The following is a 27,922-nucleotide window of genomic DNA, read 5'->3' on the forward strand; positions in this document are numbered from 1 at the left end:
TGTTTACAAGAAGTTTCTATACTCTTAGAAAAATATGTTTTTCATATCTTTCGATATAAACAAAATGTGTTTCGAGCACAATTTTAAAACACAATATATTTAAGTGCAAACATGTAATGTTCCTAAACTAACACTAAATGTTTGGGACATCTATGTTAATATGGTAGAATATATTATGTCTGGGGCATGAATGTTTCATAAAAATCATATGTGTGAGTGCAAACATATATAAATTTACAAATTTCGACTAAACACACATATGTTGTGATATTTTATTCAAAGCGACAGAGAGAGAGTATAGAGAAAGAAATAGAGATGGAAACCGGGAGAGTTGACAAAAGATATCAACATAACACAGTGAAAGAATCAAAAGAGAACAATTTCTGTGAAACCGCTTGTATGTTGTTTCGGAAAACTTTTTTATGATAAGGCCAAAAATTTGATATGCTTAAGTCTAAATATTATTTAATTTGAATAAAGAGAATGGACATTCGGAACCAAGAGAATAGACATTTGAAAAACAAACAGCATATGTTTTCGCCTTGAGAGTAGCATTTTATGTATGTGTGGACATGTGTTTTGTTTATCATTTTGGCATTATGGGCAAAATTTTTTTCTTGGTTCGTTAAAAGAAATCAGGGGTCTTCATAAAAATAACGAAAGGGCACTATACTCTTTTTAGAGTTGGGACATTAGAATGAAATAAGGAGGAAATAGTGAAAAATTACACAGTAAAATGCATAAAAACAAAGTTTAGTTCCTCTTTATTAATAAGTAGTCCACGAGGAGTTGACGGACACCTTCAAATATAAAAGAGGGCATTAAGTTCGAGTTTTGCAGCTAAAACAATTTAAAAAAGCTTATTTTTTAAATGAATTATTAAAGAAAAAAAAGGTATTTTAGAGCGATGGTGATAAATGCTGGTAAAAAACTGTTCACGCCTAAATAAATTTATGTTTATATTATAAAATTATTTATGTATGTTTATACTCGACTCCACGTTCTTCTTTTGTTAGAGTTTTTGAATTCCTTCCAAATTTTAAAGTTTTGTACCAGTTTTTTGTAACAAAATTGTTATTTTTGCAATAAAAAAATAATATTTTATCAAAAAATCAGTCAATTTCGTTTATATTAAGCACTGTTACTGACTATAAATCTTTAATAACCCACATTTCGAAGTTTCATTATAAAAATTTAATATAGTATAAATATAAATGTGTAAATTAAAAAAAAAGAACAAAGTGTTCGGTCGGAGCAGGGATTGAACCCACGACCCTTTGCATGCAAGGCAGACATGCTAACCACTGCTCCATGTGGCAAACAAATGTATGTTTCTGTTAAATAATGTTATGTTTGCATGGGCTCGTGGGCGCTGCAAACTATGCTATATAAATGTAACTTATAACGATAATTATCTACTGGTGACTATAACAGCTACGTAGTCCAGTGGATAGTGTGTTGGTTTAAAAACTGTATGGTCCTCGGTTCGATTCTCCGTCCAGGCGAAAGGTAAAATTTAAAAAATTTATAAAAGTGAATAATTTCTTCAACATTATTTGTATTACAGAAAAAGGTGCCAAGAACTAAAATATTTCGTGGAAGTGAAAATTACGAGTATGTTAGGGAATGAGCACAATCGTCTTTGGGAAAAATTCTACCAAGCATATAATATTTTTGGGCTCAAAATGCTTCCAAACATAATATGTTCACATAAAACAAACATATTAATGTTTCGGCATTATCCAATAATATATGTGCTTCCTTCAAGAGCAAAATGTTATTTTTGAACGGTGAACATGGAACATTTTTGTTTTCTCGGCAAACATATACATGATTGCCGAAATCAGCTACATACTTTTTGAGAAAATAACATGGTTGCGACCAGAGCTGTGGAGTCGAGTCAATTTTGCTCGACTCCGGCTCCGACTCCAGCATTTCCTATTAACCTCGACTCCGTAGTCGACTCCAGGTGGTGTACCTAAGTATCATTTTAAAAGTATTCCAATTAGAATTTTAAGGTATAGCGTTACAAAAATAGACCGATATAAGTATTCTATTTTGCCATAGGTGTTTATATGTCCAAAAGAACTCTAATTTTAAATTTTGATACGACTCGACGACAAATCTCAGCATTTTAGGGATGTAAAGAACTCTACATTTTAATGTTAGGCCAATAAATTCAAATACGACACAAGACTATATAGAGACCACATAAAATATGGGTAGATAACAACAAACTCCAGAATATGAATTTATAAAAACACAAAATTTCAAAAAATAATTAGGCTTCCAGAAGTTTAAGAAGTAAAATCCTGGTATTAATCTATATAGGCATTTTATAAATAATAAATCTTCCTGCAAAATATGTTTGGAACATATGTTAAAGAAGCGATTTTTTTGAGGGTGTACGCAATCCATGGTGGAGGGTAGATAAACTTCGGTCTGGCCCAACTTACGGCCGTATATACTTGTTAACTTTATTTTTATCGTTTTTTATTTTTTTATTGATGTTCTATTCTTTTTTGTGACATTTAATTGTCCAGAATTAAAATGATGACTTTAAACCATCAAAAAACATATCTAAGACTTCATAAGTACTTAATCGGATGTTAAAAAAAAACTTTATGAAGGATCCCGGGATGCTCTTAAAAAGAAATACAATTTTTTGCTGGGTTCATCATGCCGGAAAAATCCTTATGGACAAATCTAGAACTTCAGAAGATGTAACTCTTCTTACACAGATTGACCAAGATTTGGAGCGCGGACGGGTTTGGAAGTGTGGTAGATCCAGACAACGAGACTCTTTTCCGTCTGTCGGACTATATACAGAAAACAATATCACTAAAAAATTTTTAAATATCAAATTTTATTTGCAATTAAAAAATATTTAGTTAAGAAACTAATTGATTTAATTATTTTGTTTTATCGAACCACTAATCAAACACGAAAATTAATTGGTTCAATTAATTTCGCAATTGAAATCAAAAAATATTTCTTGGGGTGTAGGTCCGTTAACTAATTAAATGACTCAAATGGCTGAACATCTACATGAGGTTGACAAGGGTGTTTCACAAGAAACAGTGTGGCGTTCGGAAGAAAAAAATATTTCAGCTTGATTTCTGAAGCATTAGCAACGATATCTTTCACTGGAACTTGTAACATACAACTCATGGAATTTGTTCTTATTTCCAGAATTTGAGATAAAGAGTATTCCAACCTCACCTTTAATAGAAAATTCTCTTAATATCTGCGAATGATTCCCATATTTCAAATTCCATTGCTCACAATCGACAATATCTTTGAGTTCCAAGGTTTCCTTGCCTATTTGTTCCATATTTCAATCGCCATTTGCATCCACGATACCTTATTATAAATAATGGATCCCATTTAGCTTAACTCTGCATTCCACTATCGCATCATCTGTCCTCGTGAACGGTTAGCGGTTACGGTTCTTCACCTACCCTAGAATGCAATTGGGGCGAATTTGTTCATATTCCTGAGTTTGTTTTAGCAGCTGTGTTGTGTGGTGTATTGCATTTAAATGACTGCAGGACGTTTCCTTCAATGACAGCAAGCAACGAAGAAAACTCAATAAATGCACCAGCATGAAAGTGCAGCAAAGTTGTGTTAATCATTGCGATGTTATTGTGGGCAATGCAAGCATGTTAAAGCAATAACCACAAACAATGAACTTTTGTTGAAATTGCAAAAGTTCGAATGGCATTATTCCGAACTTTTAATGTTTCCAAGAGAAATTTGTTTCTTCTTATTTCAAAACTCGTTATCATGCAGACCAATGGGGAACCAATCAACAGAGAGAATTGTAGAACCGAAATAATTGCATTTCCTTTTGTGGATGTCAAGCAGTTATGGATGTAATAAAAATAAAATTTAATATTGACGAAAATAATCGATAATTAAGCCTGGGAGAAAAGTGCAGTGAGTCTAGGAACAAAATCTCGTTGAATATAACGACTCTGTAAAACAAATAAGTACTCAAAATACAAGTAAACCTACTCAAATACATCCTCATCAAGCATTCTTATGTTAGTTTGAATATTCTTTTATTTCGAGATCTATTCTTAAACTTTATTTAATTATATTAAAAAACAAAAAACGTTTCTATCATATTGAAACACATTTCACTAACATTAAATTTAACCATTTTAAGCAAGCTATCTTTTTTTTAAAAATCTAGGCTCGATATAATTAATATTGCGGTACAGATCTCATTTATAGAATTTCCATTATCATTTTTGCGATATATTAACAAATCTATTGACGTACAAATAAATGCCAGTTATCCAAAATAAAATTTTGTGTGTATTTCATAAAACTTTAAAATGCACAACGTCAGCTTTTTAAAGCTTTTTATGTTTAAATGGTTAGCATGACCGCCTTGCGTACACAAGGTCGTGGGTTGGATTCCTGCTTCGACCGAACACCAAAAAGTTTTTCAGTAATGCTGGTGACATTTCTGAGGGTTTCAAAGCTTCTCTAAGTGGTTTCACTGCAATGTGGAACGCCGTTCGGACTCGGCTATAAGAAGGAGGTCCCTTGTCATTGAGGTTAATATGTAGCACTCAGTGATAAGAGAGAAGTCCACCAATGTGGTATTACAATGAACTGAATAGTCTAAGTGAGCCTGATACGTCGGGATACGCCTAACCTAAATCTAAGTTCAATATCGCAGTTAGTTTTTCGACTATTTTCTTAAACTAAAAATTATCTTCTTCCCTAGTTGTCGGTTTAAATCTGGCTGGAGGAGATGACTCAATTTGGGTTTTGTATGCTATGCATCATCTCTTTATGTTATATAACTACAGATCCCATAATCTTATATTTATTTCGTTTTGGTAGCGCACTAACTCAACAACACGAAATATATTTTTAGAGGCCTTATTTACTTACTGTAAAGAAAATTAGCATAACTCCACATAACATATGACTTGTTTATTAAATGTTAACTAATTTTTATACCCTGCGCCACACTGTGGAACAGGGTATTATAAGTTAGTGCATATGTTTGTAACACCCAGAAGGAGACGAGATAGACACATGGTGTCTTTGGCAATAATGCTCAGGGTGGGTCCCTGAGTCGATATAACCATGTCCGTCTGTCCGTCCGTCCGTCTGTCTGTGAACACATTTTTGTGATCAAGGTCTAGGTCGCAATTTAAGTCCAATCGTCTTGAAATTTGGCACATGTTCCTAATTTGGGTCAGAATAGAACCCTATTGATTTTGGAAGAAATCGGTTCAGATTTAGATATAGCTACCATATATATCTTTCGCCCGATATGGACTTATATGGCCCCAGAAGCCAGATTTGTTGCCGAATTTGGTTGAAATTTTGCACTAGGAGTACAATTAGTAGTATAGTCAAGTGTGCAAAATTTTATTGAAATCGGTTCAGATTTAGAATAGCTCTCATATATATCTTTCGCCCGATATGGACTAATATGGTCCTAAAAGCCAGAGTTTTGGCCCAATTCGGTTGAAATTTTGCACAGGGACTAGGTTTAGCATTATAGCTATGCGTGCCAAATTTGGTTGAAATCGATTCAGATTTATATATAGCTCCCATATATATCTTTCCCCCGATATGCACTTATATGGACCCAGAAGCCAGAGTTTTATCCCGATTAGCTTGAAATTTTGCACAAGGAGTACAATTGGTAGTATAGTCATGTGTGATGAATTTGATTGAAATCGGTTCAGATTTAGATATAGCTTCCATATATATTTTTCGCGCGATATGGACTTATATGGCCCCAGAAGCCAGAGCTTTGGCCCAATTTGGTTGAAATTTTGCACTAGGAGTACAATTAGTAATATAGTCATGTGTGCCAAATTTGATTGAAATCGGTTCAGATTTAGATATAGCTCCCATATATATGTTTTTCTGATTTCGACAAAAATGGTCAAAATAATACATTTTCCTTGTTTTTTTATTAACATTGTGTTCCACCCTAGTGCATTAGCCGACTTAAATTTTGAGTCTATAGATTTTGTAGAAGTCTATCAAATTCTGTCCAGATCGAGTGATATTTAAATGTAAGTATTTGGGACAAACCTTTATATATATGGCCCCCAACACATTTGGCGGATGTGATATGGTATCGAAAATTTAGATCTACAAAGTGGTGCAGGGTATAATATAGTCGGCCTCGCCCGACTTTAGACTTTACTTACTTGTTTTTAGATGAATTTGTGTTTGATATTGCGTGCCCAAAACTTGAGGTTACATAACCTTTCATATTAGGTCAATATTTTTTTCAGTGTAGCTCATAGCAAGAGCGAAACTGTAACACTGTGCACAGATTGTTGCACATGGAAACATCTGTCTTAGACCCCTGTAATACTTGACCTAACTAAAAGTGTGACAGAGAAACAATGGACGAAATGTAGCACGAGGTCGCTTTTCCATTTCTACACCACAGCTGACTAATTTACCAAGAAGATTTACTTGCCGTACAATACTTTCTTGGACTTTGCCATTAACTTGTCTGAACACAAAGGACTTGTACGAAAAGGATTAGTATTTGCTGCTGTAGTTATTATAATGTTCATTGTTAATTGAAAAGTTTGCGCTTTCCTTGTACATGGTAGAATAGACATTTTCATACCCTACATCATAGGATGGGGGTATACTAAATATGTCATTCCACATAGAAATATTGGTCTAAGACCCCATAAAGTGTATTTATTCTGGGTATAGCGATGACCGTCCGTCTGTTAAAATCACACGAACTTCCAAACGAAAACTTGGTCGGATGGTATTGCCAATGGGTCATATCGGACCACTTTTAGGTATAGCCCTCGTATAAATCAACTCTCAGAGTTGGCTTGCGGAGCCACTTGGATGAGCAAAATGTATCCGATCCTATTGAAATTTAGAAGGCGTTGTTAGTATGTGCTCCCTAAAAATCATGCAAAAATTTGTCCATTTCGTTCCATAATCATATATATAGCCTCCATAAAATCAGATTTTCAGATTTGATGTCCGGAGCTTTCTCGAGGTGCACATTTCATCCGATCCAGTTGTAATTTGGTACGGGGTCTTAATATTTGGCCTCTAACCACAATGCTAAAATTGGTCCATGTCGGTCCGTAATTTTATATAGCCCTTACATAAACCGATCCCAAGATTTTACCTCTACGATCCAATTGAAATTTTGTATTTGCTGTCAGTATATTTTCTACTAGTCATGCAAAAATTGATGCATAACGGTTCACACACAGAAAAAAAATTACCGTAGTTAAACTAACGACAAATTAAACTTATTTTTATTGCAAACAAATTATTTGTTTGTAGTTCAATTTTATTATTTTTTGCGAAATTTTCCACAGTCCAATGAAATTTTCGTTTTTTTAAGTATGTCTCAAACATTTTATGAACTAAACGCGAGTATAAAGTTCAAGGACCGTACACATAAGTTCATTTTTAGCTAAAACAAATGAAAATTTTCGTACGATTCCCAAAAATAGTAAGAATGAACTACTGTATGGTTAAAATGGTCATGATTTGGCGCAAATGATTTTCTTATTTATTTTAGTTAATTTTTTCTTCAATGAGAGGGAGTAATTTCGAGAACAAGAGTTAAAGAGTGCAACATGGTACTAAATTTTCCTGGTTTTAACAACACTTCCTGGAAATCTCAAAACATGGAGTACAAAATAGTTCAATTTTCACGCGAGGTAGTTTATTCTTCCTATAAAACAGTTTACTTTTTTCGGGGCAGTTATATATAGACCCCATAAAAACTGACTCCTAAAATTTTACTTCTGGAGTCTCATGAAGGAGCAAATTTCATTCGATCCGTTTGAAATTTGGTCTCTAATTACCGTACAAAATTTGATAGGGGATGACAGTCTTCAATAGAACTTTCTACGCATCCATGGTGGTACGTAAGATTCGCCCTAGCTAAACTTGCGGTCCTATACACTAGTTTTATAAATATAATATAAAACAAAAAATTAATACTATTGAAAAAGTGGGATCCTTTCATAATTTTTTGAAAGCACATAGTCTACTGATATCTGATTGCGATAAACAACCCGCTTTTGAGATTGCACTACTTCGTTTATGTTCTTGTGTCATTAAAATTTGTAACAAAGTCACAATGATGTAATCTAATTTTCTGCTTCTGAAAAGGACGAACCGATTCCAACTTGGATAAGTTCTATTAGACTTTAACTTCCTTTACAAAGCTGCTAAAAATTCAACAAGATCTATTTTTATTGAACATTTTATTCACCATAACCAACTGCCATTCGGGCAGTTTCCTACAGGAAAAATTCAGTTTATAATCTTTTCTACAAAAGTTAAATAAAAGCTTTATGAAAAAAATTGGGAAATTTTTCAACATATATGTAGTTTTTAACAGAGATGGTATCCCTTCACCCAATATACAAGAGAAAATGATCGTAGACCAAGAGAAACCGATACTGAGCAAACTACAATGCAGTGTTGCCAGTATTCGGGGTTTCCCCTCGAAATGGGTATATTATCGTGAATAGAAACAAAATTTTTAAATTCGCGATTTGATGGAGAATTTCGAAAACAATTATATTACGGGCTTGTTTTAGGGAGAAAGTCATCTTTTTAATCATCTGCTGCATTGATTTCGCATTAGTTTATCAGTTGTGACACTATTAAGTACTACGGATTTTATTTAAAACCGTAAGAAAAAACTATAATGAATTAAATTTATTTTCGGTTTTATCTATAAGTATCAAGGTTTTAATAAATCTATTGTGTAAACTTCCAAAAATTTTAATTCAGAAGCTGCCTACTTTCAAAAAACGTTTACTTGGATCAAAAGATTTTGACCTTCCTTAACGATTTCGTCCAAAGATGCGGCTTCTGCACTCAGAGAAGCAATATGATCACTCCAAACATGTTTAAGAGCAAAATGTTATTTTTGGACGGTGAAGGAACAGAGAAGGAACCCAGCAAAACAATTTGAAGTTCTTCTAAAGGCACAACTTTAAAAGCACTTCCAAAAATGCCCTCCGAAAGATGTTCTTTATTTTAACTACAGAGGAAGTTCAATTGAATAAATTTTTTTATAACTCGCTTTTTTCATATTTTTAATTGGAATGGGTTAAAAACAGATTAAGAAATAATAAAATGGTACCGAATTGTTAAAATTTAGTCGAAAAGAATGCTAAATACTTTCTAGAAAAATTGCGAATTTTTGAAAATATTTCAAGTTAAACAATCCAGACGCAGTTTATAATGCATTAAAAATCATAATATTAAAACAAATAAATTAAACCCTTATAAAATATAATAAAAATGTGAATAAGAAAAAAAATTATGGTAAAATATATAAAAGAATTGGAGCTAGACAGATAAGAATCTAACATTGCATATATACAATGCCATGCAACGAAGGGTTAAAAGAGAATTATGTCTTAAAAGTATCCTTATTTGTATTCTCAGCTTCTTTGGCTAGGAATCAATACCAAAATTGTTAAAGTAAAGACAAAATCTTTGGAACCGGGCATGCTTTATTCAGTGTATGACAAGCATATCCCAGCAAAAAAAAATTGGAAGTTCTTCCAAAGGCACAACTTTAAAAGCACTTCCAGCGGATGCACCTCCAATGATGTTCTTTATTTTAACTACCCAAGAAGTTCTTTCAGTCAATTTTTATAACATGCTTTTTTCATACTTGTAATGGGTAATTTTAACTTTATTTGTTTCAAATAGGTTAAAAACAGAGTAAGAATTCATAAAATGGTACAAATCATTTAAATTTTGTTGAAAAAATTCGAAATCCAATCTGAAAAAAATTGTGAATTTTTGAAAATATTTGAGATCAAAGGTTTCAGACAAATATTAGAATCCATTAAAAATTATAAAAAATTATAAAAATTATTTATTTGACAAAATGTCACAGAATTTTTTAATGTACATCCAAAACATTGAATTCGGATCACACCTAAAGAAGTGATGCAAATTCACTGCAACGGCTGATGAAATGGAGAACTTCCGTCCTATGACAAGCCCATGTTAAACTCATCGCTCCTGCGTCAATTTTATAAAACTTCTGGATCCAAAAAGAACATTTTCATTACATTTTTGGCGACGCTTTTTTTTGCTGGGATGTTAAATTCGTCGCTTCTGCGCCAAGTTTGCATCACCTCCGGATCCAAAAAGAACATTTTCACTACTTTTTTGGCGACGTTTTTTTTGCTGGGAATATTATCATGTAATATGTAAAAGGAGCAAAATGTTGTTTGTGGATGTGGAACATTTAACATTTGTTTGTTGCAAAAATTTTATTTTCTCGAAAATTAGAAACACATTTTTAGCGACTTATTTCGCTTTACATCTATAATCAATATAATTAAAATTAGGATACAGAAAAATAGTACAGATCATTGGCGCCAAATCATCATCACCCCAGCAAAAAAAAGCATCGCCAAAAAAGTAATGAAGATGTTCTTTTTGGATCCGGAAGCGGTGCAAAATTGGCGCAGAAGCGATTAATTTAATAAGGACTTGTCATAGGACCGCTGTCCACCAATTCAAAGTCCGTTCCACCGAATTTGTATCCCTTCTCAAGGTGTTATCCGAATTCAAAGTTTTGGATGTTAATTAATAACTTTGGTGATATTTTGCCAAATAAATAATTTGTAAAATTTTTTAAGATTGTAACGCATTCTAATTCTTGAATGAAACGTTTGACTTAAAATATTTTCAAAAATTCTCAATTTTTCTGGAATGGATAACTTTTTTTCGACAAAATTTCAATAATTTGTACCATTTTATTAATTCTTAATCCTTTTAAGCTATTTGAAACAAAAAAATAAAATTACCCATTAAAAATATAAAAAAAATCGAGTTATAAAAAATTGAATTAAAATAACTTCCTGCGTACACTGAAAAAACAGTGAACCCACCAGGAAAGATAACTTTCGATTAATTTTAGAAAATTTGGAACTTTTTTAGAAAATTTTAACTAAACGGTATTACAAGCGCTGGCATTACTCCGATATGGCAAAAATAAGTAAATATTTTTCGACAAATTCAAGAAAATTTATTAGACATAACTAAATTTTTTCAGTAGTTAAAGAAAATTTTGTAGTTTTAAGAGAAATCTTGGAGTTCAAAATTGCAAGAATGTCTTTAGTGACATACGAAGTTCATGATGGACACATTTTTGGTAAAATTTACAAATTTTAAGAAATAATGAACTATTTTGTAAGAAATACGAAATTAGGAAATCCTTATGCTTTATTTGTGTATAACTTTTTCCCGTTTTTTAGTTCATTTAACTAACATACGCAAAAAATTATTTGACTAAAATAAACTTTTTCCAAACATAATGATTCTATGAACTAATATAAAGTTAATATGGCTTTAGTGAAATAGAGAGTTCACTTTTTTTTGAGTGTAGTTAAAATAAAGAACATCTTTGGGAGGACATTGTAGGAAGTGATTTTAAATTACAAAATTTTTCGCTGGGATATTAACCATGCCGTATCTCAGTCTTACTTTGAAAATCTTCTTCTGCCTTAGTTAGCATTGAACTTATTTGTGGTGTCATCGATATGCATCTCCACGTTTAGTTCATAAAATTTTTCACTCGTACTTGGAATAAAGAAAATTTCATAAGGCTGTAGACAATTTCTTTCTTTAACAATAAACTAAAACTTAATAAATTGTTTGCAATAAACCTAAAGTTTAGCCACCGTGGTGCAATGGTTAGCATGCCCGCCTTGCATACACAAGGTCGTGGGTTCGATTCCTGCTACGACCGAACACCAAAAAGTTTTTCAGCGGTGGATTATCCCACTTCAGTAATGCTGGTGACATTTCTGAGGGTTTCAATGCTTCTCTAAGTGGTTTCACTGGAATGTGGAACGCCGTTCGGACTCGGCCATAAAAAGGAGGTCCCTTGTCATTGAGCTTAACATGGAATCGGGCAGCACTCAGTGATAAGAGAGAAGTTCACCACTGTGGTATCACAATGGACTGAATAGTCTAAGTGAGCTTGATACATCGGGCTGCCACATAACCTAACCTAACCTAAAGTTTAGTTAATCTTCAGTTTAACAACCCACTTTTTTCTGTGTATTGCACTAGTTCGTTCGGTATTGTAAGAGGCCATATATCTTTGGTTGAACACATATTTTTATTGATTCAAATGACAAACTTGATTCGACCCGGCCGAATTTACAACTCTCTTTACATGTTTGTGTACTCTATTTATGTGATAACAAACAACTTCTAGTCGAAGAAATTGTATGTAACATAATTATTTATTTGTTCATAAAAAGTTGTAAATAAGTGTATTGTGAAATTCTCTTTTGAATTGGGGATTTTTGGGGAGGTAGAAAAATGCTGACAACACTGGTACACTGATTGTATTCAGAGGAGTGAAAAAAGAGAATGAGATCACACACTAAGAGAAACAAACACTGAGCATATTAAAATGTATCTACAAGTGAGGCGTTTTTTTCTTTCAAATATATGGGAGCCTAATCTCCCCTTTTGCTTATATCCATATATACTTGTGTGAGTGTGCTCAGTGCTCTTCTCTTGTTCACTTTTTTATTCCGATGTGGTTGATGTTTTTTGTGATTTCGAGTCAGCTCTACCGAAGCAATTCTAAAAACATTTTCAATATTCTTTAGGTCAACCGCCTTCAAATGGGAACGTTAAGCACTAAACGCATTGTGTTAAGGCACGGCACCCTCTTCTCCTTCCAAATACAAAATAATTATATTTAGATATAGAATTTCGTGAATAATTATTGTTTTTATTATTAAGTGTAATTGGTCGGTGCTTTTGATATTGTCTCATAAAATCTAAACACCGCTCTAAGATCGTTAGCACTTGACGGGAAAAAGCCAATGTTTTATTGCAGTGTTCAATGTTTTATGTGTGTCAACTTACAAAAACCCATTTGGTATGGAAGAACATTGCTCTACTTCAACTCCCGGCGGATTGCTTTTGATGACGATTAAAGGGCGATTATTGTTAAGTGATTGAACGATTAATTAACCGATGATAAACATTTGGTTTATGACAATTTTCCAATGCATTGGGGAATTACTCAATGCGAAAACATAAAACAAGTGTATCTACGAAATCCAAATAAGACACCGACAGAAATCATCTGTTTGTAAATAACGCCGCGACTTCAACTGAACTCAAGAAATACTATGGCCTGGTGGCCGATACACCACCACACATTCGGCTAAACGTCAGTCATTCTCTTTCATTGATTTGTCTCGATTGTTCTCTGCGATGAAACGTCAAAACAAACATATTGGAGTGTAAAAATCGGTCAGATGTTTAGTAGCTGGTGGCTGGTGGCGGAGATAACGTTGTCCGATTAGTAAATAAAGTAAATGCGTGACTCTCCCGCTCAATTTATTGTATTGTATCGTGTAAGTGTTGCCAAAGCACGAACAAAAATAAAATGATGTGGTATATAGACAGTAACGGTGGGTAATTAGTTCTGGTTTACGAATTCGTAAAACGAAATTTCTAGAATTGTCAATGCCTCGAGAGGAACATTTTGGAATTCGTAAACTAGAACGGTGCGGATATTAGCCTCTACACTGCAAATAAAATGTCTATGTTATCAAAATAATGTAACCTTCAAGACCAACATGTTTACCATATTAACATAAGGAACCTTAAACAATTAAGGCCACTAGGTAGAGAATGGGATTTTTTCAGAAATGTTCAATTTAAAGACATGTTACAAAAAATCTAAGTGAATTTTAATTCAACCCGCTATTCCCAATTTCATGACTAGCGACAATTCTCGTTAATAGTGATTAAGGCATATAACATTAAAAATAGCGCCGGTTGAAAACCGATTGAAATTAGTAAATGTGAATTTCAACTTGAAAATGTGTTTTACCGTTTGCGTGAAGTTTATCGTAAGCATGAATTGTATTGTGATCGTAAATTTTATTGTGAGTGTGGATGTGTTCATGGGAGTGAGTTTTTTTCGTATGCATCAGTTTTTTCATGAATTTGGACGTGTATCTAAACCATCAAAAAAAATCTCTTCTGTAACATATACCCCAACACACATTTTGCTTCAAGCATATATATTTTCAGGATTGGTCCAAACAAAATATTGTTTGTATTGTTCAAACATATTATGTTTCACCTTAGAGCATACACTGGTAGAAAAAAAAACTTTTAATGAAATTTTCTTTGTGTGGATATATTTTTAAGGCGCCAATTGGTTACTTCCATTATTTTACTTGCAGCATACTCTCTGGGTCTCTCTTTCTAAACACATATATGTTTATAGGCTATTTCCAAATTCATATATATTTGCATCTAATCATATTATATTTACAAACATTTTATGTCCCAAACATAATATGTTCGAACATGTTAACATATATGTCCCAAACATGTTGTGCTAGTTTATGAACATTATATGCTTGCACTTAAAAATATTGTGTTAAAAAATTTGAGTTCCAAACATATAATTTTTATACCCAACCATATGAAAATCAGTCGTTTTCGTCCGTGTAGTCAAAACCGTGACTATGAAGACATTTTACGCACGCCTATTCACGAATAAACTCAATTCCATCCACGCACATTCACGTGTATTCCTTTGAATTTTGTTCACAACTCACGTGATTCGAAATTGTTCGTATCAAGCTCATAACTCTAGAGTAAACGGTATACATTATCTACCTTACGGCTGCGGTTTTCCTGAAAAAATAGCAAATCTTGTCGTTGCAATGCTTCCCCACCATCAGCGTTGCCAATTTAGCTATTTTCCGGCTAGATTTGGCTTTCTTTGAAGTCGTGTAGAGGGAAAAAATGCATTTAGCTTTTTTTCTGGCTTTTTTTAATGGCCCTTGTAGCTATTTTTAGTGTTTTTTTATTTTCTATTTATTTATTTATTTTTTTTTTTTGCTGCCAGAAATAAGTTTTCCACATATTTCAAAGCTCAATTGAAACATTAATAATAATTCCCGCCATTATGCGGGGCATTTTTGCAGCAAATACATCTTTTTGTAAAGTTAACGTAAACTTTAAATCTACACTGAAAAAAATATTGTCGTTAGGCCAAAGATTTCATGTCCTTAAATTACGAATGCAAATTTTGCTTAGCGTATAAGACGCATTTCTATAATATAAAGTTTATTTCCTTGTCCAAAAGTCGATAAACTTTTCAATGAAGTAGTGTTGTCCTTATAATTAAGTGATTGGACTTAAAAATTGGTATCATAACATGAAAGCAAATTTTTTTGGGCTAAGGTCAACTTGACTTTAATAATTCAGAAAAATTCTTTAAAATTAATTAAATTGTCTTTATATGTGTTGTCTTTTTGCATCTTGACTACAAAGCAAAAAATCGTTCAAAAATACACTGAAAAAACTGTGAACCCACCAGGAAGAAAACTTTTGATTATTTTTAGAAAATTTTGAATTTTTTGAGAAATTTTTAACTAAACAGTATTAAAAGCGCTGGCACCACACCGATATCACAAAAATAAGTAAATATTTTTCGACAAATTCAAGAAAATTTATTAGACATAAATAATTGTTTTAATTTTTTAAAGAAAATTTTGTAGTTTGAAGGAAAAAATTGGAGTTCAAAATTGCAAGAATGTCTTTAGTGACATACGAAGTTCATGATGGACGCTTTTGTAGTAAAATTTAAAAATTTGAAGAAATAGTGAACTATTTTTTTTAGAAATACGAATTTAGTAAATCTATTTCCTTAATTTGTGTATAATTTTTTCCCGTCTTTTAGTTCATTTAACTAACGTACGCAAAAAAAAAACAAGTAAGTAATGTCTAAAGTCGGGCGGGGCCGACTATATTATACCCTGCACCACTTTGTAGATTTAAATTTTCGATACCATATCAAATCTGTCAAACGTGTTGGGGGCTATATATAAAGGTTTGTCCCAAATACATACATTTAAATATAACTCGATCTGGACAGAATTTGATAGACTTCTACAAGATCTATAGACTCAAAATTTAAGTCGGCTAATGCACTAGGGTGGAACACAATGTTAGTAAAAAATAAATATGGGAAACATTTAAATCTGAAGCAATTTTAAGGAAACTTGGCAAAAGTTTATTTATGATTTATCGCTCGATATATATGTATTAGAAGTTTGGAAAAATTAGAGTCATTTTTACAACTTTTCGACTAAGCAGTGGCGACTTTACAAGGAAAATGTTGGTATTTTGACCATTTTTGTCGAAATCAGAAAAACATATATATGGGAGCTATGTCTATATCTGAACCGATTACAACCAAATTTGGCACGTATAGCAACAATGCTAATTCTACTCCCTGTGCAAAATTTCAACTAAATCGGAGTTAAAAATTGGCCTCTGTGGTCATATGAGTGTAAATCGGGCGAAAGCTATATATGGGAGATATATCCAAATCTTAACCGATTTCAACCAAATTTGGCACGCATAGTTACAATGCTAATTTTACTCCCTATGCAGAATTTCAACTAAATTGGAGCAAAAAATTGGCCTCTGTGGGCAAATGAGTGTAAATCGGGCGAAAGCTATATATCGGAGCTATATCTAAGTCTGAACCGATTTGGCTGGTATTTTGCAAGTTTTTCGAGAATCATAAAATATTCGGATGTATGGAATTCGAGGAAGATCGGTTGATATACACGCCAATTATGACCAGATCGGTGAAAAATATATATGGCAGCTATATCTAAATCTGAACCGATAAATCAAAAATCAATAGGGATCGTCTTTGAGCCGAAACAGGACCCTATACCAAATTTTAGGACAATCGGACTAAAACTGCGAGCTGTACTTTGCACACAAAAATACATCAACAGACAGACAGACAGACAGACGGACATCGCTAAATCGACTCAGAATTTAATTCTAAGACGATCGGTATACTAAACGATAGGTCTCAGACTTTTCCTTCTTGGCGTTACATACAAATGCACAAACTTATTATACCCTGTACCACAGTAGTGGTGAAGGGTATAATTATTAGAGTAAATGAAACTTTCCCCAAATATAATAAGTTCATGAACTAAAATATAGTTAAATTGGCTTTAGTGAAATAGTGAGATCACTTTTTTTTGAGTGTAGGACATGTTTTTCAACACTTCATATTAAAGACGTTTTTTACTTGAAACATATCAAAATTTCCACTGGAAATCGTGTCAGAATTTGGAAAATAAAGTTGTCGTTAACTTATTTTTAAAGGATTTTGATAGTATATGAAGAAAAAATGCTGAAAAACGAAAAATTAAAATTTGCTTCCTAGAGTCAAGTACCCCAAACCCAAATTTAAAAGAGAATTGTGTCTTAAAATTATCCTTACTTGAATTCTCCGCTTCTTTGGCTCGGAATCAATACCAAAATTGTTAAAGGAAAGACAAAATCTTTGGAACTGGGCATGCTCTTTTTTCAGTGTACCATTACCATACAAATTCCTTAGATAAACTGTCAGTAAATTATTAGGAATATTAGCATTTGACTCGTTTATGGTGTTCTTTTTATGTTATTATTTTACTACTAAGTTAAAATAGTAGATGTGAATTGCTTTGTACACTGAAAAAAACTATTGTCGTTAGGCCAAAGATTTCATGTCCTTAAAATACGAACGCGAATTTTATGCTTATAAAGCATTTGTGAATTTCTCTTATATACAGTTTTCCTTGTTCAAAAGTCGACAAAGTCGTTTTGTTAGTGAAGTCGTTTTGTCCTTATAGTTAAGTGATTCAACTTAAAAATCGGTATCTTTACACAAAAGAAAATTTTGTTGGGCTAGGATCAATTGTGAGAAATACTTAAAATTAACGAAATAGTCTTCAAATTTGTGGAGTTTTTGTCCAATACCAATATCAATACCAAAATCATTAGTGTACCAAATCTTTAGAACCGGGCATAATTTTTTTTTTTTTTTTGGAAATTGGACAATAGGTTTGTTTGGGTAATTTTTCAATAAAAGTTATTCAGTAAAAACTTTCAAGACAGTATGAATGGGTTTTACTGTCTTGGGTAAAAATTCACGAATTTATCATTAATTTAGCGGTTTTAAACCAATTATAACGAAACATATTGATATTTTCTAATGCACTTCTATGTGACATTATGCAATATATCGCATATTGGATTTGTTGATGATTAACCAACTGATAATTGCAAGTTTTACTGGGTAAACGAAGGACTTCCAAAATTTGTGATAGTAATCAAATGTATAGAGTACGCAAACAGAGCTAATATGACTTATATATTGTTACTGTCTCACAGAAATAGAATTAAAATGAATACAATTCAATTAATATGCATTTTAAGTTAAATAAAGCTTTTAAGTTTATTAAATTTCAATCAAAAATGTGACTTTTGATACAAAACAAATTAGCTTTTTTTCTAGCTATTTTTTTTTAGCTTTTTGGGCAAATCTAGAGGGTTTTGATGAAAAAATTCTGGCAACGCTGCCCACCATATAGCATATGAATAACGCATAATAGGATTAATTAAAAAAAATAGGAAACTCTTTTGATGAAACTCTCTCTTAATATTCAGTGCTTAGTGACCAATGTCCACTGTACCGCAAAAAAATGTTGTTAACGTCAATAATCCCATATTAAGCGAAAGTTCTTATTAAAAAAAAAGAATATATTTAACATTTTGTAACATCGCATTAAAACATATCGTGTATAGATACTGCTTATCATTCACAATACCTCTTAAATGGAGTTTTCCCATTTGGACGCCTTGTTTTATTAATATACTCTTGTATTTTTATTAATATACTCTTGTATTCCATTAACCTGGTATCTCTATCAACTGTCAACTGATACCAGAAAAATGATAGAACTGTTCCAATTGCTTGGTTAAAATCGAAATCAACTGCAATTTAGCTGCGACACTAAATAAACATGTGTTGGATTCAATAATAGATAAATACTAAATTTTCAGCGTTTCTTTAATGGTGATCCCAAAAACTAAATTTATCCACCGACCTCTAGAAGTTCCTCAATAGCTAAATACGAATAAAAAGTATTGCTTTTTTATATCATCACCAAAGGCACATATACAGACAAAAATAAGTTTAAGAACCAATAACTTTTCTTGGAAAACCAACGACAAAACATTTTAATTTTCCTGCAACAAATTAATTTGTACTTTTAATAAGCATTATAACAAATAAGTTGTTAGCACGCCTTACCATCAGAAGACAGCAAATAATTTGTGTTCTCAGCAATCTAGTTTGTAAGTAATTTGTTGTGCAGCGAACATTTTAATATATATTTTGTTGAACGTTACGTTTAACTCCCAACAAAAATTAAGAATTTGAAAGAAAAAATTTTATATGATTTGTCAAGAAAAGAATTAAATTTTTACGTGTAGAGAGTAGGCTTCATTCGATTCGAAATAAAAGCGTAACATCAGTGAGGAGTATTTGGGGGCAAATAAATTAATTTCGTGAATTTTTGAGTCGAACTAGCTTGTCTGCTCATCAGTCCGTCTGACTGAGTGGTTTGAAGTATAATTATCGAAACGTTTTTCTTTGTTATAGTTTTTTGAATTTGTTCGAAAAGTTAAAAAAAAAAACAAGTAAAGTCTAAAGTCTGGCGGGGCCGACTATATTATACCCTGCACCACTTTGTAGATCTAAATTTTCGATACCATATCACATCCGTCAATTGTGTTGGGTGCTATATATAAAAGGTTTGACCCAAATACATACATTTTAATATCTCTCGATCTGGACAGAATTTGATAGACTTCTACAAATTCTATAGACTCAAAATTCGGCTAATGTAATGGGTGAAACGCAATGTTAGTAAAAAAAATATGGGAAAGATTTAAATCTGAAGCAATTTTATGGAAACTCCACAAAAGTTTATTTATGATTTATCGCTCGATATATATATATATATATATATATATATATATATATATATATATATATATATATATATATATATATATATATATATATATATATATATATATATATATATATATATATATATATATATATATATATATATATATATATATATATATATATATATATATATATGTATTTGAAGTTAAAGAAAATTACAGTCAGTTTTACAACTTTTCTACTAAGCAGAGGCGATTTTACAAGGAAAATGTTGGTATTTTGACCATTTTTGTCGAAATCAGAAAAACATTTATACTCCCTGTGCAAAATTTCAACTAAATCGGAGTAAAAAAATGGCCACTGTGGTCGTATGAGTGTAACTCGTGCGAAAGCTATATATGGAGGCTATATCTAAATCTGAACCGGTTTCAATCAAATTTGGCAAACTGAACTATACTGCTAATTGTAATCCTAGTGCAAAATTTCAACCAAATTGAGCCAAAACTCTAGCTTCTAGGAACATATTAGTCCATATCGGGCGAAAGATACATATGGGAGCTATATCTAAATCTAAACCGATTTCAATCAAATTTGGCACACATGACTATACTACGAATTGTACTTCGTGTGCAAAATTTCAACCAAATTGGGCCAAAACTCTGCCTTCTGGGGCCATATAAGTCCATATCGGGCGAAAGATATATATGGAAGCATATCTAAATCTGAACCGATTTCAATCATATTTGGCACACATTAATCAATCAATCATATTTGGCATACATTACTATACTACTAATTGCACTCCTTGTGCAAAATTTCAAGCTAATCGGGATAAAACTCTGGCTTCTGGGTCCATAAATAATTTCAACCAAATCGGATCAAAAAATTGGCCTCTGTGGTCATATGAGTGTAAATCGGGCGAAAGCTATATATGGGAGATATATCTAAATCTGAACTGATTTCAATCAAATTTGGCACACTTGACTACACTACTAATTGTACTTCTAGTGCAAAAGTTCAACCAAATTGGGCCAAAACTCTGGCTTCTGGGGCCATATAAGTGCATATCGGGCGAAAGATATATATGGGAGCTATATCTTAATCTGAACCGATTTCTTCCAAAATCAATAGGGTTCTATTCTGACCCGAAAAAGGAGCACGTGCCAAATTTGAAGGCGATTGGACTTATATTGCGACCTAGACTTTGATCACAAAAATGTGTTCACAGACAGACGGACGGACGGACAGACGGACATGGTTATATCGACTCAGGGAACCACCCTGAGCATTATTGCCAAAGACACCATATGTCTACCTCGTCTCCTTCTGGGTGTTACAAACATATGCACTAACTTATAATACCCTGTTCCACAGTGTGGCGCAGGGTATAAAAATGTAAAGAAGTAAATAAACAAAGTGTTAGTGTGACAGAAAATGCAATTGGCTAGATTTCAAGTTAGATTGTGAGTTAGCCTTTATTAAATTGTTTTCATATTTTGTAAAAGAGTCAACAAAAAATCTATACTTTTTTGGGAAGATATCTAGCTTAAATCTACACTCAAAGAAGAGTTTTTTATTTTGACGAAAGAAATTTTAGATAAGCGAAGTTTTTTTTTTTTTTTTTTTTTGACGCACACAAACATTCTTTAAAAGAAAACAAAAATAAACATTTGTTGCATTGCTCTTAAATAAAGTATTTTCGACGAAATAGGAATTTCCTTTGTCTAAAATTCTGTTCAAATTAACAGTAGGATACATATCTCACACTCAAAAAAAAAGTTTACTTGGATCCAAAGATTTTGACCCTCCCTTAAGGATTTTGGTATTGATTCCGAGCCAAAGATGCGGTTTCGTTAAAATAAGGACATTTCTAGAGACTTATCTAGCTTTAAATCTAGGTCCAATAGAATTAAGCATACAGATCTCATTTATCGAATTTTCATGCTCTTTTTTTAATAAAGTTATTCACGTTCTAACAAATGGCAGTTTAAAATCCAAATGATAGCAGATACTTAAAGGAAAAATACTTTCTTAATTCCAAAAAAAAAAAAAAAAAAAACTTTAAACCAAAGATACAAAATCCTCAAAATAAGTCTTGGCCTATATTTAAAGCGTTTTACCTTAAATCTAAAGATTAAATTTTTCAGTTAATTGAAGGACATTTTCTTTAAATCAAGAATGGGTTTCTTTGATTTAAGGAACATTTGCAAAGATATACGACGGAAATTTCCAAATTTTGTGTCCTAAATTTAATGAAAAATAAAACTATTTTTGTACCATCACCTGTCTTCATCAGTGAGTTTGACAACATATCCCATAAGTATAGAAATGATGAAGATGGTTCACCTTTACATCTACCACTCAATGTTATTACTGGAGTATTTAGAAGTAAATTTTCGTTTATAAATAAATAGTGACCGAACTCTGATTTTCATTTCTATAGAAATTGAATGACGAGAACCGGTCTCCAGGTTTTGTGTTTTGAAATTTTGATCTTATTGGAGCTCACAAGCTAGTATGACAAACAGAGCCTATTACATTATTTTTTATTTTTCATAAAAAATTGTCAAACGTTGTCTATCCCACCCAGATCTATACTAAAGGCTGTGGAAAAGTTCATTCGCCGGAACTGAAACAAGTACAGTCTAGGCGTGTATAGATTTGTATTAATTTGAGAACAAGGGGCAGAAAAATACTGGCCACGCGAAGAAACTGAAATACCGGTATTGCTTATTAATTTGATAGTCAAGCGAGAATAAGGACATTAGGCTTCACTCCATAGCCATACACCTTCAGTGAAAGTTGTATAATTTCGCAGCATAAAAACTATGAGCTGTTTAGGCCAGGAAATAGCAATTTGAAATTTACATGGGTTTGTCGTAGGGGAACTTCCTTTGAGACCGCCGGATTTCATTTGAAAAAATAAAAAAAAAACAACTTTCTTTGTTTGTTTTATACCCGGTAACAATTTGAAATCTATTACGAGCACCGCGTTAATCAAAAGATTTTTATATACTAACTCAGAAAAAATTCTTGTGAATAGAAAATTAGTCCTATCCTTAGAAGAACATTTTGCTATAACTATACAAGTAATGACTTTAGACGAACTTCCAATTTGCGTTGATAAACAGGATATCAAAATCTCTCCAGAACCCTTGGGAAAGCATAATAATGCAGATCTATTGTTATTATTATTTCTATTAATATCCATAATTTTTGTTGGCTAACTTATAGCGATTTCGATTGGGAAAAAAGGTGCAACATTCTCGAAATTGATTGCCAAATATGAAGGACACTGTCATATATTTTGGATCCTGTATCCCTCACAATATTATGAATAAGCAATAACTTTGAAATGACACTATCATTTGAGTGAACATGTATTGAGGGAAAAAGTAGTGTAAAACCAGGGCAACGAAACGAAAATGCCCTTAATTAACATAAAATTTTTGCAAATGATGACAAGTCATTCATCGCATGAAAACTAGCCTGGTTTTCAATTTGACGACTACGACAATTGTCACTCTTTCATGTCTTCTTTTTTCACAAATAATATTTGCCTAATCAAAAGCTCTTATTTAAAACCATTGCATTCATATTTAAATTCCACTTGATAGAAATGCGTAAGTAATCTGCACGATCAAAGTCTAATTGGAATGTTCATTTGGTCTCGACTCGGTATAATGTGTTAACCAATTGTTACGTTGATTTCAATGTACAATCGAACGAAATATGTTCCTTCTAAATATATTAATTAGGTTTAGAGCTTGTATTGTGAAAGCATTTTAAATAATTTCTTTAGTTTCAAACAATTAGGATATAGAAACTATCAACAGATTTCATTATCGACACATATCTCCATGTAACATATGTACAAATCTACAGCAACAGAAATCAAAAATTAAATTAAAGCATACCTTTAGGCATTTCTACTGTATGTGGATGAATTTGATTGGATGGCAAACATTAACCACATATATACAACACACATTCACGTATATTTGCATATACTACAATAATAAAATATACAATTACTTTATGAAAAACAATAGAATATACCATATATCAATACATGTGTATAAATACATATTGTAGAATTGTTCAGACAATCTGATGACATGATAAATCTACTCGCGTGTATAAATATATCAGCAATCGCCCCAAAATAGACAACGATATACTTGTCCATTTCTAATTACCGTAGTCAAAGTGTCCAACCTGTGCCTCGGCGAATTTTTTTATATGGAACTGTTTACATTGCCGTTTAGTTCGTAATCCATGAGAAATCCTTTCCCATTTCTAAAACTGGGCAAGGTTTCTTTGTCCGAGCAGAAAAATTGTTTTTGATGACCAATATTTAGATCATAAAATATATGGTTAGGTTAGGTTAAAGTGGCTGCCCGATTAAGTTTCAGGCTCACTTAGACTATTCAGTCCATTTTATGTTTACTTGTCCTAGTGCGGCTGAAATAGTACGTTCGGCTTCGGTAAATCGGCCGATTCGTGGCCGATTATCGATTTTTGGCCGAATACCGAAGCCGAAACCGATTCTTCGGTCGAGCTCTCAAGGACACACATCTATGAAGTTTACATCCTTTTGTTATAGTCGTATGTTCAGGAACATTTTTCTTATTATTTTTTTATTTAGGTTAGGTGGTAGCCTGATGTATCAGGATCACTTAGACTATACAGTCCATTGTGATACCACATTGGTGAACTTCTCTCTTATCACTGAGTGCTGCCCGATTCCATGTTAAGCTCAATGACAAGGGACCTCCTTTTTATGGCCGAGTCCGAATGGCGTTCCACATTGCAGTGAAACCACTTAGAGAAGCTTTGAAACCCTCAGAAATGTCACCAGGATTACTGAGGTGGGATAATCCACCGCTGAAAAACTTTTTGGTGTTCGCTCGAAATAATCTTTAAATTAACTGAAATTTTGAAACTTTGACAAGTTTTAGATAAAATGTCCTTAATATGAGAAACTGTTCTTCACTTCACTTAAATAATTTTTTTTAACTTCGTTAAATGAACAAAAGAGGGAAAATATGTACAGAAACCAAGCATACAATTTTACTCAATTTGAATTTCACAAAATTTCTTAATTTTATCAAAATTCATCCACCTTGAACCTTGTATGTGGTTAATGTACAAAGATCTGAAATTTTTTATTCCATTGTTTTTTTTTTCACCTTCATCGCAGGAAACTGCTTGAATTTAATTTACCGCACATTTCTAGCTTTAACTATCTGGTAACAAACAATAAATTGAAGACATTGCGGGTTTATTTTAACTGACAATTTTCAATCAGTACACTCAAAAAAAGTGAACTCTCTATTCCACTAAAGCCAATTTAACTTTATGTTAGTTCATGGAATTATTATGTTTGGAGAAAGTTTCTTCTACTCTAATAATTTTTTGTGTACGTTAGGTTAGGTTAGGTTAAAGTGGCAGCCCGATTAAGATTCAGGCTCACTTAGACTATTCAGTCCATTGTGATACCACATTAACTAAAAGTACCTATTACATATGGGCACTTCTAGTTTTAACCGCTGAACCTTCTTGATTATTTTTCTTTGTTGAACCAACCAGATTGTTCCAAAAACAGTAGCAGACTGCTTAAGTTAACGTTTTCCAGATCCGCCAGTAATCTGAAGCTATATGCTCCTAAAAGTTGCTTGCGCTTTACACAAAATGCAGGACACTCACACAAGAGGTGTTTAATTGATTCTTTTTCCTCCGCATCATGACAGCTCATACAATAGTCATTATACTTCGCGCCAATAGTTTTTGCAAAATCGCCTATCAGGCAGCGACCCGTTATAGCAGATATCAGGAGTGATATCTGACGTCTCGAGAACATTAGCATATCTAGTGTGCGGTTTAAGTTGAAATGGGGCCATATTTGCTTGGTGTCGTTACAACCCTTGCAATTCTCCCATCGAACATTTGCCATCATAACAGCCTTCTCACGCAGCATGAGCTTGCAGGTAGCTAGGGGCATACCAACAAATTCTAGTTCCCCTGGAATATGTAAGGTAGTCCCTAGCCTTGCCAACTCATCCGCTTCGCAGTTCCCCGGTATGTTCCTATGGCCAGGCACCCATATTAGGTGAATATTGTACTGCTCAGCCATCTCATTGAGAGATTTGCGGCAGTCGATGGCCGTTTTCGAGTTGAGGAACACAGAGTCCAAGGATTTTATTGCAGGTTGACTGTCTGAGTATATATTAATGCCCACATTTTTTGGAACATTACTTCTCAGCCAATTCGCCACCTCTTTTATTGCTAATATTTCAGCCTGAAAAACACTACAGTGATTAGGTAATCTTTTCGCTATTCGAAGTTCCAGATCATTAGAATATACTCCGAACCCCACTTGTCCATCCAATTTGGAGCCATCAGTGTAGAAATCTATATATTCTTTATTCCCCGGGGTCTGTGTGCACCACGCCTCACTGTTGGGGATTAGAGTCTCAAACTTTTTGTCGAAAAGTGGACTCGCCAAAGTGTAATCCACTACGTTAGGCACATCTGGCATTGTTTTGAGGACAGAACTGTGACCGTAACCTTTTTCCGACCACAGCGATAGTTCGCGCAACCGCACAGCCGTTGTTGCAGCTGACTGTTTGGCCAAAATGTCTAAAGGCAATAGATGCAGCACGACATTAAGGGAACTTGTTCCTGTCTTGCTGAATGCGCCTGAAATACACAAACACGCCATACGCTGAACTTTATCTAAACAAGTCGGTTTCTGAAGTGCCGGCCACCAGACTACAACACCATATAGCATTATAGGTCTAACCACTGCCGTGTATAGCCAATGCACAATTTTTGGTTTCAGTCCCCACTTTTTTCCTATTGCCTTTTTGCACGAGTACAAAGCTACAGTTGCCTTTCTCGCCCTTTCTTCAATATTAAGCTTAAAGTTCAGCTTCCTGTCCAAAATAACGCCAAGGTATTTTGCACATTCACCAAAGGGAATTTCAATACCCCCTAAGGAAATAGGCCTAACCGTGGGAGTTTTGCGATCGTTGCAGTACATGACTAATTCTGTCTTTGCAGGATTTACCCCAAGACCATTGTCTTTCGCCCATTTCTCAGTCATCCGGAGGGCCCTCTGAATAATATCTCTGATTGTGGATGGGAATTTTCCCCTGACTGCCAGAGCCACATCATCTGCGTATGCCACCACTTTTATCCTTTCTTTTTCTAGAGTAACCAGAAGGCTATTTATAGCAACATTCCAAAGAAGAGGTGATAGGACTCCTCCTTGGGGAGTGCCTCTGTTCACATACCTTTGTATGTTTGCTTGTCCTAGTGTGGCTGAAATACGTCTCTTCATTAGCAGTTCGTCTAACAGCCTGAGTATACATGGATCAACATTCAGAGTTGTCAGTCCATTTAATATCGAGCTCGGATGGACATTATTGAACGCCCCTTCGATGTCTAGAAACGCCACGATTGTGTATTCTTTGACAGATAGTGAGCTTTCAATAAAGCTGACTAGTTCATGTAGTGCGGTCTCAGTAGACCTGCCCTTCGAGTATGCATGCTGTCGTTTCGAGAACAAACTTGAATCGATGCTAGTTCTAAGATAAATATCTATCATCCTCTCCAGAGTCTTAAGTAGGAATGAGGATAAGCTGATTGGTCGGAAATCCTTCGCCCTCGAGTGAGAGGCTTTTCCCGCTTTAGGTATGAAAACGACTTTTGTTTCCCTCCACTTTCCTGGGATATATGATAAGTTGATACATCCTTTATATATCACCGACAACCAGGGGATAATTTTGTCAGTTACAGCTTGTAACTCCGCCGGAGTAATTCCATCAGGTCCAGGGGATTTGAATGGTCCAAAGCTATTTAGCGCCCATCTTATTCTAGTTTCCGATACAATTTCCTCGACAGGAAACGACCGCTGAGCAACTGTGGCACCGCCAGTACATGGTTCAACCGTCTGATTTCCAGGAAAATGTGTGTCCAATAGTACCTCCAGCGTCTCCTTACTGGACGTTGTCCAATTGCCCTCCGATGTTTTAATGAAACCTGGAGCGGAGTTGGTGGATG

The 27,922-nt window shown here is 33.4% G+C and overlaps 1 protein-coding gene across 5 annotated transcripts in view; it reads right to left on the minus strand.

Annotated features, from left to right (window-relative positions):
* The window catches only part of Trpm (transient receptor potential cation channel, subfamily M), a 521,822-nt gene that overhangs the window by 208,472 nt on the left and 285,428 nt on the right, over positions 1 to 27,922 (minus strand). Inside the window, exon 1 of one of the 5 annotated variants that reach the window (XM_075313651.1) lies at positions 12,916 to 13,145. The exons of the other annotated variants lie outside the window; for them this stretch is intronic. Coding sequence (XP_075169766.1) covers positions 12,916 to 12,942 — 27 coding nt within the window. The 5' untranslated portion in view covers positions 12,943 to 13,145. Of the gene's footprint in view, positions 1 to 12,915; positions 13,146 to 27,922 lie in introns of those variants that run through there. 5 annotated transcript variants of the gene reach the window in all.

This window comes from Haematobia irritans, chromosome 5 (genome assembly GCF_050003625.1).
Source record: "Haematobia irritans isolate KBUSLIRL chromosome 5, ASM5000362v1, whole genome shotgun sequence".
Taxonomy (NCBI): Eukaryota; Metazoa; Arthropoda; class Insecta; order Diptera; family Muscidae; genus Haematobia; species Haematobia irritans.